The sequence below is a fragment of the Zingiber officinale genome, chromosome 2A (genome assembly GCF_018446385.1).
Source record: "Zingiber officinale cultivar Zhangliang chromosome 2A, Zo_v1.1, whole genome shotgun sequence".
NCBI lineage: Eukaryota > Viridiplantae > Streptophyta > Magnoliopsida > Zingiberales > Zingiberaceae > Zingiber > Zingiber officinale.
This window is the reverse complement of record NC_055988.1, coordinates 169549443-169570802: the sequence shown is the minus strand read 5'-3', so window position 1 is coordinate 169570802 and position 21360 is coordinate 169549443. Positions and strand designations below refer to the sequence as shown.

Here is a 21360-nt window from a genome sequence, read left to right as displayed (position 1 = left end):
TGCTAGTATATAAAGATAATAAAAGAGGCGAACATATAATCTGGTATCTCGACACTAGTGTAAGCAATCATATGTGTGAGAAAAGAGACATGTTTGCAGAGTTTGATGAATCGGTTGATGGTAATGTATCTTTCGGAGATAAATCAAAGATTGAGGTGAAAGATAAAGGTAACATTCTCATCCATTTGAAGAATGGAAAACATGAATTTATCTCAAATATTTTCTTTGTGCCAAATATGAAAAGTAACATTTTGAGCTTAGGACAACTCTTGAAAAAAATGATATGATATTCATCTAAAAGATAATATGCTTATCTTGAAAGATGATATTGGTTGCTTAATTGCTAAAGTGTTTATGTCAAGAAATAGAATGTTTTTGCTTAAAATTCAAAATGATGTTGTCAACCGTCTCAAAGGTTGTTATAAAGACATCACTTGGCTATGACATCTTTGATTTGGGCATCTCAATTTTGGAGGTCTAGAATTGCTTTCAAAGAATGAGATGGTAAGAAGACTACCCTGCATCAAACATCCTGATCAATTATGTAAAGCATGTCTACGTGGGAAGCAATTTAGAAGAGGTTTCCCAAATGAGTCAAGTTCAAGAGCTCAAAAGCTACTTGAACTTATACATACGGATGTTTGTGGTTCGATAAAACCAAGTTCACTTGGTAAGAGTAATTATTTCATTCTTTTTATAAATGACTTTTCTCAGAAAACTTGGATATACTTCTTGAAGTAAAAATCGGAGGTTTTCGGTATATTCAAAAAATTTAAAGCTACCGTAGAAAATGAGAGTGGTCTCGTGATCAAAGCTATGCATTCTGATCGAGGAGGATAATTCACCTCAAAGGAGTTTCAAGAATTTTATGAAGTCAATGAAATACGACGACTCTTGATGGTTCCAAGATCCCCTCAATAAAATGGAGTGGTGGAAAGAAAAAATCGAACCATCTTTGACATGACAAGGAGCATTCTCAAAAGCAAGGGGTTACAAAAGGAACTTTGGGTGGAAGCGGTTGCATGTGCAGTATACTTATCCAACAGATCACCAACAAAGAGTGTGTGGGGCAAGACACCACAAGAAGCATGGAGTGGAAGGAAACCTAGGATTTCTCATCTAAAAGTTTTGGGGAGTATAGCTCACGTTCATGTGCCTAATAAAGCAAGAAGCAAACTGGATGATAAAAGTAAGAAGTTTGCTTTTATTGGTTATGATACTAACTCAAAAGGGTATAAGTTATACAATCCAGATATTGGGAAGACAATCATCAGTCGGGATGTCATATTTAATGAAGAAGAAGAATGGAATTGAAAATCTCAAAATGTAGATTACAACTTCTTCTCGTACTTTGAAGAAGAAGATGTGGAGCAACAAAGGGAGGAGCAAACAAGAGAGAATCCTACTACTCCACTAGTAACACCAACATCAAGTACTCAAGAGAATTCATCTGCATCAACTTCAAGTGAAAGAATATCATGCTTTAGAAGCTTATGAGAAATTTATGAGGTAACTGAAAATCAAGATAATATTACTCTATTTTATCTCTTTGCGGATTGTGAACCTATAGATTTCCAAGAAACTATAAAGAGCAAAAAGTGGAAAGAAGCGATGGATGAAGAAATCAATGCGATCAAGAAGAATGGTACATGAGAGTTAACTCCACTTCCTGAAGGACATAAGGCGATTGGTGTGAAGTGGGTGTACAAAATAAAGAAGAATGCCAGAGGAGAAGTTAAAAGATACAAAACAAAATTGGTGGCAAAATGCTACAGTCAAAGATTTAGCATTTACTATGATGAGGTATTTGCTCCTGTTGCTCGATTAGAAACTGTCAGACTAATCATTACTTTAGCAACCCAAAATGAGTGGAGAATACATCAAATGATGTAAAATCTATTTTTTAAAATAGAATTCTTGAAGAAGAAGTTTATATTAGACAACCATCAGGTTATGAAGTCAAAGTACAAGAAGACAAAGTTCTAAAATTGAAGAAAACTCTCTATGGGCTAAAGCAGGTACCAAGGGCATGGAATAGCCGGATAGACAAATACTTACAAGAGAAAGACTTCATCAAATGTCCCTATGAACATGCACTATACATTCAGAGTAAGGATAAAGATGTTTTGATTGCATTCCTATATGTTGATGACTTGATCTTCACAGGAAGCAATCCAAGTATGTTTAGAGAATTCAAAGAAACAATGACTAAGGAGTTTAAGATTACTGATATTGGCTCATGGCATACATACTATTTGGGCATCGAAGTGAATCAAAGGAAAAATGGAATCTTCATCTCACAAGCAAGTTATGCAAGAGAGATATTAAAGAAGTTCAAGATGGATAATAGTAAGTCCATAAATACCCTAGTAGAATGTGAAGTCAAGCTATCAAAGTATGATGAAGGAGGAAAAGTTGATCCAACATTTTTCAAGAGCTTGCATTGGTTGGAAGTTTACGATACTTGACGTGAACAAGGCCTGATATCCTTTATGTTATTAGACTTGTTAGCTACTACATGGAAGATCCAACTACCACCCACCTTAAGATCGCTAAAAGAATTTTACGTTATATCAAAGGTACAATAGATTTTGGACTGCTTTATTCAACATCTAACCAGTTCAAACTTGAAGAATATAGCGACAATGATTAGGGTGGAGATATGGATAATAAAAAGAGCACTATGGATTTATGTTCTTTATGAGAGATACAACTTTCACTTGGAATCATTTGAAGCAAATTGAATTTTTGTTTTATTCTCATCCTCTTCCACGTAGAATTCTCCTCCTCTTCCATATTTTTTCTTCTATAATCTTTTTATTTCTTCTCCCATAATTCCGCCAACAGTATAGTCCTAGGAATAAAATGTTGAATTTAATCTTTATTAGGTGGGCTAACATGTTAATCGTTAACACACGCCATCAGATTGAGATTACAGAGTCCTTGCTCTCGCACCTACTGAAAATCACGCCCTATGGTCGATTGTTGTTTTGGTCTTTTAGGTTCTCCCCACAACAACAAAGATAAGGATGTTTCTGGATTCAGCCATTCAGGTGCAGATTTATAGTATTTCTTTTAATGCTTCCGCTTTTATCTTACATGTTGGTTGTAAATCTCCGACAAAATCATTTGTGGAATCGTTTGAATCTGTTTTATCGATTCTTATGCATGCGGTAAACTCCAAGAAATTAATTGATGAAAGGATACATAAGCGATTTCCACTGCAACACTTAAACTAATTTGATTTGAGATGATATATATATAACAACCAAATTAAATCTACTAGCTAGATCTTTATTCTTTGATGCATCGAACTTAATTGTCACTACTCTTAATGGATATATATATATATAATTACTTGAAGATGACCTTTTGAGACATGCAAGTACTTGAAAGATCTCACTCCGACGCCCTAATCGACATGGTCAGATCTAAAGTACTCGGCCCCGAACCGGCCTTCTTCCCGCTGCCATTCTGCATCATTTCGAGTTTGTTGTGATCTCGGTGTTGATCTAATTCTTGGAACATTGAAGTCGAGGGAGAAAGCGAGAGCGAAAGCGAGAGCGAGAGCACACTATTCTTGTTGTTGTCATCAGCTTCTTCTTCGCACTTGTAATTGTCTTCTCGCATTTCATCGATATGAATATGATCATCTCCCACGCTCGGCCTCAAACTCAGTTGCAAGTCGTGATGACTCCAGTACTCCGCGGCTCTCTTCTTCTTCTTCTTCTTGGCATCTTGCTGATCTCTTCTTGCAAATTCTTGCTTATGTAGCTGCATGCATGCACCAAGAAGATCAATCAATAGATTCTTGCATGTAGTGCATGGAATACGATCGATCAATTAATTATTACCTCGAGTCTAAATGGATCATCGAATTGATACTTGATGCTGCAGCTATCATCATGGCTACTAGAAGTGGAGGCTAATGGTCGCGTGCTACTACCAATCCAATTGAATCCATGTGCCGAAGTAGTGAATAATGCTGCAGCTGCTTTGGGTTCTTTGTCGAAGAATTTGTCATATAAAGATCTAAACTTTTCGTTAATACCATTCTGATCCTTCAAGAATAGGCCAGTACCTCTTGCTGGTGTTTGCTGGTTAAATGCCCATCCTTGAAGCCTGCATGCTCAGTTAATTAATGAGAGTAGGTTAATTAATTACCATTCATTCATTTCATTCGTTCCTAGCTAATTGTTTCTTACCCTAATTTTCTGGTGCTTTGATCCAGTGAGGGTTGGAGATTGTAGCTGTAATTAAGATGGCTTGAATTAGAACACTCATGGATGCTCCTGTTGGTGATGTAGCCGTCGTCTCCAGTACCTCCTCCATTTTCCATTAATCTGAAGGGCTGGTATGCTGCTGCTGCTGCTCTGTGGTATAACATCTCATGAAACCTAGGATGATCACTTCTTCTCAAGTGCAAATCTATTGGAGATGAAGCTGCAATTACATTCTCAACGATCGAGTGAAAACTAGAGCTACATATTTAATTAGTTAGAACTAGCTAGCTAGCAAAGATTATAATTAATGAGTTAGGATTTTGATTGACCTGAAGAGATAATTATTTTCTCTTTCCCGGAATCATCTAGTTTCTTGCTTCTGTACATCTGATTATTCGAGCAAAAGAATCCAATTGATCGAAATGATCCAAATTAAAAAGAAAACAAGTTAAAGAGGGGATCAGAAATTGGTAGGTACCTGCAAATGACTCTTTACGTGAGCTATGCTCAGCCCTCTCACATTCATCATCTGAAGGACCAACTTTGGAGTGGCTCCTGCACCCCAAAATTGTGTATATTGATGATCAGTTAATCAAGAAATTAATCCAAGATCGAATTGACGAAGAATTAATTATTGTACACAACTCACTGTCTTGGCCTCCAAGTCTCTCGACTGCATGAACAAAGGAGAGATGGAGGTCCGGCGTCCACCGCAACCTCGGTGTTTTAGATCTGTTGTACTGCCTCACAGAAGGCACCGATCTCTCACTGCTGCCTTCTCCATTCTTGTTACAGCCTTCTTCATCTTCCTCCTCGTCCTCATTTTCGATCTTATTATTATTGTTGCCGCAACTCCTTTCTCCGACCGATTCCGTCGTGCTACCCCTATCTTCATCACCCTCCTCCTCTTCTTTTTCTTCTTCTTCTTTTGCATCTTGATGGCGCACATCCTTGCTGAGATCAAGCTCATGCTCATGGAATAGCCTCCTCTTTCCATTTTGAATAGATGGAGGAATCTCCTCATCAGTGTGATCATCTTGATCCAGCTTCCACTCTTTATCTCCCCCTCCTCTTGCCATATCTGAATCAACCCTAATTAACTAACTCTAGCTCGGACAGATCTAATTTCTCAAATTAGGGTATGTTGCTCATTTGTAAAAAGAAGAAAGGAGGAAGGAGCTAGGAAGGAAAGAGAATCTAGAGGAAGGGGCAGGAATATATAATGTTATTAATTTGTATGAAAGAAGGAAGGAAATTAAGAAGAAGAGATGCTGTGGGGAAATTCACAGAATTATGGGACAGTGTGCAAGGAGAACATGGGAAAAGTATTCCCTACATTGACTGGTTTCTACTACAATTCTTTTCTCTATTGTGTAGCTAGGGACAAAAAGGAAATGGGGAAGAATATAATTAAACCAGCCATGCATGACTACTGATCTGATCTCTATGGAAGAGAGAAGAGATGGCAGCTTGTCAATTATATAACTTGCTAGTTAACCAATATGTGGTTAGCTAGCTGGACACATCCATCCAAGTTTATTGATCTTTTAGATTAATCAAATAAATTTATAAATTTTAGTTCAAGTCAAATCATTTTGTAGTTAGCTTGTGTTCCTTGATAATTAATAATGTTTGATTCTAGAGATTCAAGCAAGAACATGATTAAACTAGGATTAACTATTGATTTAAGGAAAAAAATCATGAGTAGCCTTCCTCCCCTAGCATACATAGTTTGATTTAACTTGTCATTGACAAGAACATGACCTAATTACTTTAATATATATATTAGATTGTTGATTTAAAGTAGAAGAAAAAAAAATCTAAATTAATGAAAGAAGTTTTCAAGCAGAAATCATGTGAAGGCTCTCTTAGTAGCTCTTACTTCATGGTGAATTTAGGTGCATCAGATGTAGCAAGTCATGTCGTCAAGGAAACTAATTTAGTCATAATTTATATATAATTACAAACCATTCAATTTATATATGTAGAACAATTTAGTTAAATATTATATTTTTTTAATTATGTCTTAATTAGTAACCATACACTGGCTAGGAATTAATGTATCATTCACATGCATGACTGATAGAAAGTGATGTATATATAATATTGTCAGTGTTCAACTTAAATCCTGATAAGCTTCAATCAACTTGTGGAAATTGTAGTACGCAGTAGGTAATCCTGGAGCTTTTTTTATTACATACACTACTGTCAGCTTGTTTAAGACAAAAAAACCTAGGTAGATCCACCACACTATTTTCCTCCAAAGTTAATTCACTGAGTTAAAAAATAAAATCATAAAAAAACTAATTTTAGATATGAATTTTATCGAATTGTAAAAAGTAACTATATTATGCAGCATGATCCACAAAATTCGCTCCTGCACTGCATTAAAATAAACCCTAACTCCATGCTTTTTTACCCTGAAAATTAAATACAGAGTTGCACCAGTAGCAGCTGGTTAATTATCACATGCTTGATTCATGCGTACGTGCATTCTTAGCTGCAGATCATAAACATATTTACATTGCAGTACTTAATCAATTTTCTCTTTCTAATCATATATATAAATATATATAGTACACATGCATATCATTTTTTTTTGTTAGTGAATAATAATTAATTAGTTAATTAATATTTTCAGGAGGAGCAGGGGCCATGAATTAAAGAGAAGGAGAGGAGAGAAGCGTAGGGGCTCTTCTTCCACCTACTTAAAGGTAGAAAAAGAAGAGAAGAGTGTCACGGGTCACGTAATTGGCGTCTTAATTAGGGTTTCAACAGCATGACAGTATCAGCTGGTACCTCATGCTCTCGCACATCAGATCAGGCTGGAAAAATTCCATGTGAGTCTTTTTGGCTCCTTTCTTTAAATTTGGTGACAGGGATACAGCTTAATTATAGCTAGCTTGTGGTGCAGGGTGGGATCAAATGAAATGTAATGTAATGAAATGAAATAATTAAAGTGCGTGCATGGGCCATGCAGAAACATGCATGCATCCGTGATTAATTTGCCGGCTCATTTACTTGACCTCGGTTTGTCCTCTCACCTTAAACTAAAGAGTTAAACTAAAGAGTTAAAGGACATACGTGGGATGCATCACCAACTAGCCTTGACATTCCATGAGGATTTATGTATTTTTTTTTTAAAAAAAATAATTAAGTCGATAATTAGAGCTAATGTGTGTAAATATATTAGGGTTATAACAAATATTGTGAATGTAAAACAGAAACTAAAAGTACAATTCTACTCGATCGACAATTAATCATGTGGTAGGTTTGGGGATATAAAATTGTATCATGAATATTGAAGAATTTTTTTAAAAAAAAATGGGAACAAATTGACTTTATTTTGATCATCCTCATGAGGTTCTTGCGTTGGAGATAGAAAGTGATCCGTGCACCCGTGCTATCTGATGCTGACTTGATCCGCTCATGTATGGAATTAATGGAGGTATATATATATATATAAGTTATTAATTGTTGAAGTTACTGATTAATTACATGTGTACGTAATTAATATGGCTAAATAATATGGGATGTATATATAATAATGTACATGTACGTATGCATGCATGTGCTACTTGGTATAGGATTATTTTTTGGCCTTTCACTATGAAGAATATTGATGAAATTAACAATAGTTTATTGTGGAGTTAGGAAGGAGATTAAACAAACAAGAGACAATACTTGGGAGAAGATGCCGATCGAGAAATGAAAAAGAAAACAAGGAATATGCATGGTTACGTTGGGAAGACAAAAGAATTAAGGGAAGGTTTGTCCTTAATCAAACCTCCTCATTAATTATAATTCCATTGCATATTTGTTATTTTTTTTTTTTTTTTTTATCGTTTTCCCCAATTAATCCTCCAAATATTTGCTTTCTGCCATCCTTCTCGTTTGATTGTATTGTGGCAGGGGGAAGGCATTGGGAGAGGCAGAGGTCAACCGTTGCCAGGAATCAATTATAGGATTGGCCATGGCATCTTCATCAACAATACAACGTTAAATATTATTTTTTTTATACTGGGAAATAGAGCCATAGGTTAATTAATTTAATACTTTTTTATTAATATAATTTAAAATGTATGGGACCACTCATGATATATATCAGATAAAATAATGATTATTTTGAAGACTCATTTTCATATACAGGATTTTACCGAAGTCGTCTTTAGATTTAAACATTTAAAATAAAAGATAATACTCTATGATTATGATGCGAAGATAGGGAAGATCATCGGGCACAAATCAACTGTTGAGATGAAGGTTAAAATTAAAGTGGTACCAAAAAATTCGCCTACATAGTCCGAGCGGAGATCAACTATAACGGTTAATCGAGGCAATTAGTATATAATCAACAAGAGACTTGTCCGAGCTGACCACCCGTCCAACTCAAGATGATACGATAAGATAGCTAGACGCTCAGTGCGGAATAACAGGATGCTGAGGAGACCGAAGACCTTGTCTGATCGGGAGGGATAAGTTACTACGCCCAGTCAACGCAAGGTCAAGTAGCTGAGGTCGACAGAACGGAGGAGTCCCGGTCGAGCGGCTATCTCGCTCGGCCAAGCAGCGGAACCCTCATTATATCTCTTGATATTCTTTTGAGAGATAGTATCGCTGACACGAGGCATGGTCAGCAGGCGGATCGTACAGCGGAAACTTCTACTGTCTTATCAGGGATATGCATGTCCTGTTAAAGTATGGTATCAGAGACACTTTTCTGACAGGTTCTTTCATAGGACACATTGAAGAATGTGTTCATGCCTCGAGGAGAATGCACGTCACCCACCAGCGCTGTATATAAAGGGAAGTCCAAACACTGGCGGAGGTACACATTATTCACTGTTTGAGCTTGGGTTACTGTTGCTCTGCTTTCCTCTATAATTTTGGTGACTGACTTGAGCGTCGGAGGGTCAACGTCGAAGACTCCTTTTTTAATTCGACACTGACATTATTTATTTTACAGAACAAAATGTTATCTATATCAAACCAACATAGCAGTCATATTCCTATCTTTTCATCCGTCTTCAATGATATTTCTAAATAAGTTCAGTTTGATATATTAAAAAATGATGTGGTTCAATCCAAATCAAAAATTATATTGGTCCGTGTTAAGTTGAAAAAAAAATGAAATCGAAATAATAGAAGAAAAATATTAAGTTATAGTTTACTAAACAATATTCTTGAAGAATAAAATTAACTAATTTCTTGTTTCCACTAATTCTACCTAATATTCCCTTTGACTGGTCAAAATATTTCAAAGCACGCTAATTAAAAGTTGAAGGAAGGGTTGAATCTCGGTCTAATTGTCTAAATCAAATTAATTTGAAGAGAAAGCAGAGACATTAAATATGAAACGTCATCGACAATCAGAGACATTAAATATGAATTAAATAATTATTTAGAAGTCTGAAATATGAAATTTCTGGCTGTGTCTCAATTGGACTCCACGTATTCCCACTTGGCTCCATAATTATTTTCACGTTTTCAATAAAATTAACTATTATAACAATAATCGACTATTGGTCAACACTCCTTGTCGATAAAATTATTATAGCAATAATGGAACGGTCAACACTCCTTGTCGATGAAATTATTATAACAGGGGTCGATGGGTCAACACTCATTGTCAATGACTGTAGAAGGGAAGAATTTTGATCGACACTCCTAGTCGTCATCATCATGCAAGCTTAGATATATAGTTAATTAATACAAGAAGAAGTCGGCGAGTTATGGAATTTAACAACGTAGCTAGTGGGCAATATTTTTTACTTCGAGTATATTACAGTAATTAAGATATATATAATTAATTAAAAATAATAATACGCACATATCTGTACGTATTTGCATACGTATGCACATTTGGTAAACTAATGGAAATTGACCAAAAAAGAATGGCCAAGTTGAAATTGATTGAGAACGTCTTTGTAAAAATATTAAGTTATCGATCGAATGAATATGATATAATCCTTTTATTTATTTATTTATTTATTTACCTGCTGCTACAGAGCCATTGCAGATCTGGTAGTAGTTTCTAAACAAGTGTGGCTCAGACTGTCTTGTCTTCTCTCACGTGCTGCTGCTGCTGCTGCTCAATTGCTTAGAACTGCATCTCTCATGCCATGGCTGAAGACCCGCCGCAAACTCAGGCACCTTCATGTAAACCACCAACACATCGCATTCGCAGCAGCTCGATTCTCATCGATCTCTGCGCAATACTTCTTCCCACTCCACAGTATAATTCCCCATCCCGACATATGCCACGCCACCACCGTAACACACAGGAAGCTGCTCTGTTTTTTTTTTTAAAAAAAAAAAATCTGCAAAAATGCTGTGCTCCTTCTGTAACTTTGTCCTTCAGTTTGCCACAGGATTCGAAGGGGAAGTTTTTAATGGGCTTTTGCTCGTTTGAATCGGACAACTCAATCTCAGTTCAGTACATTCAAGTAAGGCTCGACTCAAATGGATATCAGATTTCACTAGTAGGAGAAGCATGCCCACAGATGGAAGAAAACGAGAGAGAGTCCTTATTCACAAGCAAACTTTGTGCCGAAGCTGGTGAGACAAATAGCGAATGCCTGGAAGGCTGACAGAGGCTCCCTGTAGTCCATAGTGAACATGTCATCCCCTACTTTCCCGAACTGTAGTAGCACTGGCTCATTGTCATCGATGCCTAGAGTTCCATGGGTACCTGACGCTGCCACCAGTTGGAAATTCTTTACCGAGGCAATGGTGACGCGGCCGTGGAAGTTCAGGCACCAACACTGCAGGTGCTCGTGCCACCTCGGTGCCTTGTTTTTCAGAACAACTGAATCTGATTCAGCATCATCGACCCTGGTATCGCGCTGCAGCGTGCACAGCATTCTTCTGGGTCCTTTTGTTTTTAGGAGATTGAATTTGTAATGTACTTGACCGATCTCAAAGTTACTTGCAGGGACCTGTGGGCTGATTTGTTTGTTGGCAAAACGCCGGCTTGCTGGGTGGGTTGACACCTTGGCACCGTTGGATGGTGCTCTACTGTCGAAGATCTTAAACTTGGTCCCTAGGAAATCAGACCTGCACACCATTAAACACTATGTTGAATCTTCAGAAATTGCTTACAAAATGGTGGAACCTAGCTGGTAACTTGCAGATAGTCTAACAGTGATTAGGCTTCAGGTTTAAGCATCAGAAGGATTTTCTAGTGTGTCAATTTGAAACTGACTTTCAACTATCTTCATATTTTCTTGCGCGTGCAAGAACTTTAGAAGAAGAGGTCAACTGTGATAATTTTATGAATTTGCAGCTTCGCATGAAAAATATGCAATATCGACAAAGATTTTCAAACCTAACGTCGGAGAAAGTAGTCAAACTCAAACAAAATAATCAGTTTTGTTAATGAGCACGTAGAGAACATTTTTGAAACTAATGATTTCACTCAAAAACTATTAAATATAACACTATCGTGTGTCAACACATGATATTTTTAATTTTACATCAGGGAAAGGAGTTGACATCTTAACAGTTAATGATGCACCGATCTAAAGTTTTGATATATTGTGTTGACTCAATATTTTAGAGCATGCAAGGAAAACAGTTAACCAGTTACATACCTCAATTTGCCGACATATGCATTACTTCCTTGGGACAGATCATCAGCATCAAGAGAGATGATATACTCTAAATGAGCACCGCGCCTAAACCTTTGAGCAACCAATAGAAACTTTCCCTTGTCCATACATGCTGTAAAGAATAAGAGATTACATAACCAAGACTACCAAAAATTTCACAAACAAAGAGAGGCATTTGTAACCGGCATAAAAAAATACAGCAAATGAAACTACAAAAAATCACACAAGCAAGAACTCCTGATAACTATGGAGACCAATTGAAATATTAGTTCATTTTCCATTCATTCAACATTCCTATGAAAGAATGGACTGTACTCTTCAATGCATACTTGTGGTTCAAATTCTTCAACATAACAGCTTCTAAAGCATTAAGTTATTTAAAATCAAAAGAAGACAAAGTCAATGTATACAAAGTATTTACAAGCCTATGCACGTGCATTGATGCACACACATACACACACAAAGATATATGTGTGTTGAACCTTGCAATTTTTTCTTCAGCAAAAACTGAAAACAGATAATAGAAACAGAAAACATAATACATACACTAAATGGAACCACAAAACACGTTAGAGAAAACCTTGCGATTTTTTTCCTCCACGAATATGAAATAACTCATACAAGTTATATAGTAAATCTACCTTTAAAAACATGTAAGTTTGTATTAATGCTTCTTTTTTCTTGCTCCATTACTCAAGGCTGGCTATCATCATCAACTCATATTTTTCCTAACTATTTGTGATTGGCTACATGGATTTTTTTTATCCCTCCACTAAATTCTATGTAAGGTTATATCATAGCAATATACAAATCAACTAAATCAATTCTTATTATATTTACTAAAGTTTCTTTTAGTTTCCTCCTACTCCTTACACCATCCCTCTAACAGCTATTATCATTGCAAGGAATAGATTTTTTTAGTTGCAAACAATTGAATAAGAAAAACAGGTGATGAAATTACAAACCACAGCTCTTAAAGTTTTAGAGTGGAGCATATAAGGTGGGACTTAGTCAACCAGCAGAGTATAAATGGATCAAGGAAATGCATAGTGGTCCCTCAGATGGTGACAAGTTTTGCAAATCTCATATATCACTAGTGAACTTACACATACCATGTTTTACAAATTATCCACAATTCGATCATCTCAGTGTCAATGATTTACCTAGGTCTTAGTCAAATCAGCTTTATGAATATATATATCTTTTTTACGTTGCAAACAATTGAATAAGAAAAACAGGTGATGAAATTACAAACTACAGCTCTTAAAGTTTTAGAGTGGAGCGTATAAAGTGGGACTTAGTCAACCAGCAGATTACTAATGGATCAAGGAAATGCATAGTGGTCCCTCAGATGGTGACAAGTTTTGCAAATCTCATATATCACTAGTGAACTTACACATAACATGTTTTACAAATTATCCACAATTTGATCATCTCAGTGTCAATGATTTACCTAGGTCTTAGTCAAATCAGCTTTATGAATATATATATCTTGTTTGCGTTGCAAACAATTGAATAAGACAAACAGGTTATCACTTGTTAATCACAAAGCACAGCTCTTAAAATTTGAGAGTGAATTATATAAGTTAGACTTCGTCAACTAGCAGATAATTAAACTGATCAAGGAAATGGAACAAAATGCCAGAATGATAATATCTAGTGGTCCTTCAGATGGTGACAAGGTTTGGGAAATCTCATAGATCACTATTGAGCTTACACATAACATGTTTAACATATTATCCTCTATTTGATCAACTCAATGCCAATGTTCAACCTGGATCTTAGTCAAATCAGCTTCACTAAATGTCTCCATATCCATCCTAACAAAATGACAGAATGATGAACATATGGTGGGTCCCTCAAATAGTGACAAAGTTTGGCAAATCTCATAGATCACTAATGAACTTGCACATATGTTTAACATAATATGCTCAACTGATTATCTCAATGCCAATGATTTACCAGGATCTTAGTCAAACAGTATTGTTGAATTTCTTCATATCCATTTTCTTCTCTTTCAATATTTGCACTTATGACATGTTTATGCTCGACTTAACTAGATGAATATATTTTTTCTCGACAAAAAAAAAGAACTTAACTGGAGGAAGCAGAAGAAGGAAGTCCAAATTTTGATCCAGGAAAGAAATAAAATAACCTGGTATTGGTATTAGATAACGTTCCTAGAATGAACAAGACCAAGCTAAATGTCATTAACGACTTGGTGTTAAAACAAATTCAGCTATTATAAATTTAAAAACTATGAACAATGTTCCAACAATCTACTAGCTAGTGTTTTCAAGTCTCATAGAATTGGAAAAATGATAATCATAGGTGAACGGGAAGAAAGTGTGTAAAACTTTCAACTAACACTGGTACAATGTCAAAGTCAATCCTCAAGACTTATCAGCCTAAAGGTTAGAAGTCTGAATAGCAACAAACTACGAGCCAGCACAGAATGCGCTAACAAACATCAGTTATTCAAACTGGCATTATAACAATCCGCATTAGAACTAACTCAGAAATTGACTTACTCTGGCTCAAGCTGAGGTAGAGGTAGAACGTAGAGTTATTTTTCTGCCTTTTAATATAGCACTGGATCGGAAGACCACTCGGCCCTGGCTGTTATCAATAGTCCATAAAATATTTTAAAATTTACGAAAAAAATATATTGAGATCCAAATCATCTCATCATCGGTAAAATGATGCAGGATAAAAAATAAATAATACGAATAGGAATGTGGCCTGGAAAATACAAAGCCCAAAGTTTTCTGATCGAATTTGGCAGAAAGATGGCTAACATGTTTCCCAAAAATTCCTAATTTTCAGGCAGATTCACCCCTAATTTTATAAGGAAAAGGGGAAAAAACTGAAATTTGTAGAAGAAGAAAAAAAAAGATGTTGAAACCAAAAGCCGACCTGCTTTAGGGAATTCGGGAACGTGATCTTTCCGGTCTCCGAGGGTGTCCCCACAACGCCGGTGGTGACCTCGCGCCATCTCCGGCAGACGCAAGCACAAGACACCACGCTCTTCCGCAGCGGCCAACCCCCGTTGCTCGACTCCACCCTCCTCACGATCTCACCCAGAATCTCAGGCAGCATCCTGGACCACCGTTCCTCTTCCTTCGTCCCTGCGGCCACTTCCATCACCTCTGCCCTCGGATCAACTCCAGTCTGCTCTTCCTCTGCCTGCAACCCCCGATTCCTCGACGATGAGCCTCTCAGAGGTAAACTGAATGCCTTTTTCTGCGGCATCACCAGCATCGGCCGCTCCATCAGTCGCCTCGGCGATGAATTCCTGTGCGAAAGGCCGCGCTTCTACAACGTCGGTTTTAGTCCAAACGAGGGCAAGGGGGAGTGATATTTTCACGCCCTTCTCCGGTTCTCCCTATTTAGTCTCCTTTATATTTATATATACATACATATAAAGGATGATCAAATTCTTGCAAGGAGACTCGAACAAGTCAAAAATGATTGAATACTTACGGAGAGATTCGAAGCAGGTTAAAATGATCTAATGCTCATAGAGAGGCTCGGAGCAAGTTAAGATGATCAAATGCTTCGAGGAAACTAGGAGCATTTTAGAATGATCGAATATTTGAGGGGATTCAAACCATGAGAATATATATATAATTATATATAATTATTAGCCTACGGACCTCTTCCTACGGAATGCTATGGATTGCCCATGTGGCAAAATCCGCATCATGGTTTTTTACTAAAAAAACTCTATGTCATTTTTTCCCAAATCCACTTTTCCTTTGCCGAACCCCCCTTGCCACCCCACACGCGATTCTCCTCGCTACCGCCCCACACGCGATTCATTGCCTATGGAGGCGTGCCCTCTCTGTGTCCTTCCCTTCCTCACCGTGATGTCGACCCTCACCGCAATGCCGCACCACAACAATCCCTTGCCACACCCTGCCCTCTCTCGTTGCACCCTCCTACAAGTCTAGGTTTTCCAGCCCTTTCCGTGCCCTACCCTCCCTCACTGTAACTTCGACCGTCGTCGCGCCGAACCTCCCTCCCTCATCGGGAAGAAGCTAGGTTTTCCCTACACTACGACGAAGCTAATTTTTCCCACGCGTCCCTCACTTGCTGCGACGAAGCTAGGTTTTTCCCTCGCTCACCAATCCATCTCTTGCCGATAAGCTGGTGATAATAAACTCTCCCCTGAAGGTCCAATGAGAATTTCTTGGTTCTAATAGTTCTGGTTTTGCATTTGATATGAAGATCTTAATTCTGGTTGATTTCTCCCGGTATACAAATTTTCTGCAACCAATGACAACAACAAAACTGTATAACGATGTAAGTCTTAATAAAGCCGAAAAGGATTCATCTCTAAATTTCTTGGTTCTAGTAGTTTTGTTATTTATGGTGCATAACTTGATATCGAATCATATGTTCCTCTTACTTCTATTTAACTTCTTCTCTGAGAAACTAGTTATACTTAACTAGGTATTTATATTTACTCACACAGAATACTCAGAGCCATGGATTTGTCATATTATGTCGAACAATATTTATAGTTGTCATTGTTTTATTCTATCATGATATATGGTGTAAACTCTCTTAACCATACTTCATAATTTTTGTTGTACTCCATTCACACATATATATATACACACACATAACATGTTTGTTGATTTACAAATATATTTAAATTACAGATTAAAAATAGTATGAGTGAAGAAGCATTTGATTGAATGATTATATATTATGTTCTTTTTTCTTGTTCGGTCTCTTTCAATTTTATTTGTAAAATATTTCCTTCTATATCATGATTTATCAAGCTATTGTTATGACTATTTGATTTGATTTGGTTATATTTTTTGAAATTATGATAGTGATACTAATTAAATATATTTTTGATCGAAGTAGACAAATTATAAAATGCTAGAAGCGTAGATTTCATAAGTTGTAGTTTTTCTCAAATGATCTAAATTTGTAATTTCGAGTTTAAATTGAAATAAGTTATAATTTTTATTTATTTATCTACTTAATTATTCTCACATATGACTTCACCTGCATAAACAAATTTACATAAGCACACGCACGACCAAAATTAGAGATGAATCCTTTTCAGCTCTATTAAGATTTACATTGTTCTACAGTTTTATTGCTATCACTAGTTTCAGAAAATTTGTATACTTGGAGAAATCAACCAGAATTAAGATCTTCATATCAAATTTAATACCAGAACTACTAGAACCAAGAAATTCTTATTGGCTGTGAGTAAATTGTTGGTTGCTACTCGGAAAGCCTTACAGTTCCACTGTACAAAAATTTTGTACAAAGGTCTAAACCTTTTCCTAGCTACCATGTGTTCTTTTAAATTAAACTTGGATCGCCTGCGGAACTTAACATGCTTGATCCTAAGTTTAACTTATTTGTTCTTTTAGGTTTAGACTTGGATCTTCTGCAGAACTTAACACGTTCGATCCAAATCACCTAGGTCACGAAAACAATTAAATATCTATTTTCAAAATCGGCTTCCAGTACTGCTTGGCGAGGCACTTGGCCTTCTTGGATATGGGAGCAACCACCACCGACTAGACAAAGCTTTTTAAGGAAATTAAATATTCAACCTTTCCATAGTAACCCTAGGTTAACCACTAAGAACAATCAAATCACAAGGAAAAGAAAAAACAAAAGAACACAACTTCGAAACCTAATTCGAAAAACTAGAATTGCATGCCTCTTGTATTTGATATTTTTACAAAGAAACAAAACTAACATGATGCGAAAAATAATTATTAGTTATACCTTTTCTTTGTGGATAATGACCTCTTGATCTTCTACCATATTTCTCTTCTAATCTCGGACGTTGTGTGGGCAACGATCTTCCGAGACGAGAACCACCTAGCACTTTCTTCTTCTTCCTTCAAGTTTCGGCCAAGCACAAAAACTCCTAAGGATGAAGAACCTTTTCCACTAACCAAGCTCCAAGGGATGCAAGCTTCCTCTTCTTCTTCTCCAAGTTAGGATCCGGCCACCACTTAATCTCCAAGAGAAAGAGAAGGTTCGGCCACAAAGATGGAGAGAAGAGGAAAGGAAGAGGCCGGCCACACTAAGGAAGAAAAGAGGGAGAAATAGAATAGAGGTTGTAACCATGAAGGCGCCCAAAACCCCTCTTTTATAATCCTTAGCCTTGGCAAATAAGGAAAATTTAATAAAACCTTCCTTAATTCTTTTGCCATTGAAAAGGATAATTTTAATTAATTAAAATTAAAATCCTTTTCTTAATGCTTATGGCCGGCCACATCAAAATAAGCAAACAAGGAAATTTTTCGCTAGAAAAATTAAAGCTTCCTAATTTGCTTCCCGAAAAATTTTAAAATAAAATTTCTCTTCAATAATCCCTTCATGGTTGATGTTATAAAAGGAAATTTCTATAATTTTAAAATTTATCTTTTCAACATGTGGATGATTCATAAACAAGGAAAGTTTTTACCAAAATTAAAATCAACCTTTTAATCTACAAATAAGAAAAGAGATTTAACTCTTCTCTTAATCTTTTGTAGAATCTTATAAAAGAAAATATTTTAATTTTTAAACTCTCTTTTAAATCATGTACTCCACATAAGAAAAAAATTTAAAATTAAAATTCCTTTTCTATTTTTAATGGCCGGCCACACATAGGTTGATCCCATACTTGGGTCGGCCACAATCAATCCCATCTAAACATGGTTTGGCCGGCCCTTACTTGAACTCCAAGCAAAGCTTGGCCGACCCCCTTTTAGATGGGTACGAAGGTGGGCATAGGTGTGTATAGTACTCTATAATTAAGAGGCTACGATAGGGACCGAGAGGAGGGACCGAGAGGAGGAATTGGTTTTGGTCTCCCGATAAAATTAAGCATCCCGTGTTCGCCCTGAACACACAACTTAATTTTATCAATAATAATTCATTCCACTAGAGAACTATTACTGAACTACCACACCAATCCTAAATTACATTTTTGGGCTCCTTCTTATTATGAGTGTGTTAGTCTCCCTGTGTTTAAGATAATGAATATCCACTAATTAAATAAGTTACTGACAACTAAATTAATATCTTAGTCCAAGAGTAGTACCACTCAACCTTATCATCATGTCGGACTAAGTCCACCTGCAGGGTTTAACATGACAATCCTTATGAGCTCCTCTTGGGGACATTCTCAACCTAGATTTCTAGGATATAATTTCCTTTTATAATCAACAACACACACTATAAGTGATATCATTTCCCAACTTATCGGGCTTATTGATTTATCAAACTAAATCTCACCCATTGATAAATTAAAAAAATAAATATCAAATATATGTGCTTGTTATTATATTAGGACTAAGAGCACACACTTCCATAATAACTGAGGTCTTTGTTCCTTTATAAAGTCAGTATAAAAGAAACGACCTCTAATGGTCCTACTCAATACACTCTAAGTGTACTAGTATAATTATATAGTTAAGATAAACTAATACCTAATTACACTACGACCTTCCAATGGTTTGTTGCTTTTCATCTTGGTCGTGAGCTACTGTTTATAATTTATAAGGTACTGATAACATTATCTTCTGTATGTGACACCACATACTATGTTATCTACAATATAAATTAACTGAACAACTACAAATAAATGTAGATAATTTGACCAAATGTGATTCTTTATTCAAAATAAATGTTTACAAAAGCTTAGGCTTTCAGTATTCACTCTAACAATCTCCCACTTATACTAATGACTAAGCTGTCATATCTGCTGCCATACATCTGATTCCCATCCCTCCACATGCCGATCGAAAGCTTTTGCTGGAAGGGCCTTAGTGAAAGGATCTGCCAGGTTATCTGCTGATGCAATCTTGGCGATGACAACTTCTCCTCGCTTTACGATATCTCGTATCAGGTGGTACTTGCGCTCTATATGTTTACTTGCCTTATGGGCTCGTGGTTCCTTCGAGTTTGCAACTGCACCGCTATTATCACAATAAATTGTGATGATTCTGGGCAAACCGGGAATCATATCTAAGTCCATTAGAAAGTTCTTGAGTCATACTGCTTCTTTAGCTGCTTCAGAGGCTGCCACATACTCAGCTTCCATGGTTGAGTCCGAAACGTATTTCTGCTTAACACTCCTCCATGCAATGGCTCCACCTCCTAAAGTAAACGCATAGCCTGATGTAGACTTACTGTTATCCCTATCTGATTGGAAATCTAAATCCGTGTAACCCACAGGGAGCAAATCGTCTGCTTGGTAAACTAGCATATAATCTCTAGTCTTTCTTAGGTACTTTAATATATGTTTTACCGCAGTCCAATGTCCTTGTCCAGGGTTACTCTGATATCTGCTAACCATGCTCACGGCAAAATAGATATCAGGTCTCGTACACAGCATTGCATACATAAGGCTTCTTACAGCCGAAGCATAAGGAACTGCTTTCGTGTCCTCTATCTCCTTTGATGTCTTCGGAGATATCTCTTTAGATAGAGCTACTCCATGCCTAAGGTAAGAAACCTTTCTTGGAATTCTACATGCTAAAACGAGCAAGGATTGTATCTATATATGAAGCTTGGGATAGACACAACATTCTTTTCTTGCGATCCCTTATAACTTTGATCCCAAGAATATGTGCACAATCTCCTAAGTCCTTCATATCAAATTGTTTGGACAACCATACCCTTACGCCCGATAATACCTTGACATTGTTGCCAATTAACAAAATATCATCTACGTATAGTACAAGAAATACCACCACATTTCCGTTACACTTCTTGTATATACAAGACTCATCCGGACACTGAATAAATCCATATGACTGGATTACTTCATTAAACCGGATGTTCCAAGACCTTGAAGCTTGCTTCAGTCCATAAATGGACCAATTGAGCTTGCACACTAGATACTCTTTGCTATTTTTAATGAACCCTTCTGGTTGCTTCATATGGATGTTTTCTTCAAGACTTCCATTAAGAAAAGCTGTCTTGACATCCATTTGCCAAATCTCATAATCCATATGAGCGGCAATGGATAAGAGTATCCGGATAGACTTAAGCATGACTATCGGTGAAAAGGTCTCCTCATAATCGATTTCCTCTTTCTGAGCGTACCCTTTCGCAACAAGCCTTGCTTTGAAGGTTTCTACCTTCCCGTCTGACCCTCTTTTCCTTTTGTAGATCCACTTGCATCCAATGGCTTTTACACCATCAGGTGGTTCTACAAGCTCCCAGACCTTATTAGAGTACATAGACTCTATTTCAGAATTCATTGCCTTTTGCCAAGATACTGCATCTCTATCTTGGAGTACTTCGTCATATGTTTGGGGATCAGGTTCATGTTTACCCGGGATCAAGTCCGAGGACTCTCCCAAAAACATGAATCTCTCAGGTTTCCTCACAACTCTCCCACTACGACGAGGCACTGTCTGTGGTTATGTATCATGTGTGACACATGTTGCAGTCTCTTGTGATACTTCATCTTGTACTGTTGGTACTAAAGTAGACGTGTCCTCTCTAGGTTCTTCTAGAATAATTTTGCTACTGGGCTTGTGATCCAT

At 36.7% G+C, this 21360-nt stretch overlaps 2 protein-coding genes across 3 annotated transcripts; both read right to left on the bottom strand.

Annotated features, from left to right (window-relative positions):
* Positions 1 to 3265: 3265 nt before the first annotated feature.
* On the bottom strand, positions 3266 to 5668 carry LOC122043203. 2 transcript variants are annotated; one of them, XM_042603715.1, is made up of 6 exons: positions 4873 to 5668; positions 4702 to 4778; positions 4553 to 4610; positions 4206 to 4443; positions 3855 to 4122; positions 3266 to 3774 (listed from the first exon to the last, which is right to left on the bottom strand). In XM_042603715.1, the coding sequence occupies exons 1-6, from the start codon at positions 5300 to 5302 to the stop codon at positions 3400 to 3402; spliced, it is 1446 nt and encodes a 481-aa protein (XP_042459649.1). In that variant the 5' UTR covers positions 5303 to 5668; the 3' UTR covers positions 3266 to 3399. The 2 variants fall into 2 exon arrangements, with proteins under 2 accessions (XP_042459649.1, XP_042459650.1); XM_042603716.1 differs by having other exon boundaries at positions 4206 to 4428.
* Positions 5669 to 10134: 4466 nt separating this feature from the next.
* Positions 10135 to 15230, bottom strand: LOC122043202 (tubby-like F-box protein 1). Its single transcript, XM_042603714.1, has 4 exons — positions 14750 to 15230; positions 14365 to 14452; positions 11816 to 11945; positions 10135 to 11279 (listed from the first exon to the last, which is right to left on the bottom strand). The coding sequence occupies exons 1-4, from the start codon at positions 15104 to 15106 to the stop codon at positions 10751 to 10753; spliced, it is 1104 nt and encodes a 367-aa protein (XP_042459648.1). The 5' UTR covers positions 15107 to 15230; the 3' UTR covers positions 10135 to 10750.
* Between the last annotated feature and the right edge of the window lie 6130 nt (positions 15231 to 21360).

Bases quoted from the DNA above. Each gene is read 5' to 3' on its own strand.
- LOC122043203 (XM_042603715.1), bottom strand. From the start codon at position 5,302: ATGGCAAGAGGAGGGGGAGATAAAGAGTGGAAGCTGGATCAAGATGAT. The intron at 4,611-4,701 runs GTACCTACCAAT...TCGAATAATCAG, and splicing joins ACGTAAAGAGTCATTTGCAG to ATGTACAGAAGCAAGAAACT. The intron at 3,775-3,854 runs GTAATAATTAAT...GCATGCATGCAG, and splicing joins ATGATCCATTTAGACTCGAG to CTACATAAGCAAGAATTTGC.
- LOC122043202 (XM_042603714.1), bottom strand. From the start codon at position 15,106: ATGGAGCGGCCGATGCTGGTGATGCCGCAGAAAAAGGCATTCAGTTTA. The intron at 14,453-14,749 runs GTCGGCTTTTGG...TATTGATAACAG, and splicing joins TCCCGAATTCCCTAAAGCAG to CCAGGGCCGAGTGGTCTTCC. The intron at 11,946-14,364 runs GTAAGTCAATTT...TATTCTTTACAG, and splicing joins CTACCTCAGCTTGAGCCAGA to CATGTATGGACAAGGGAAAG.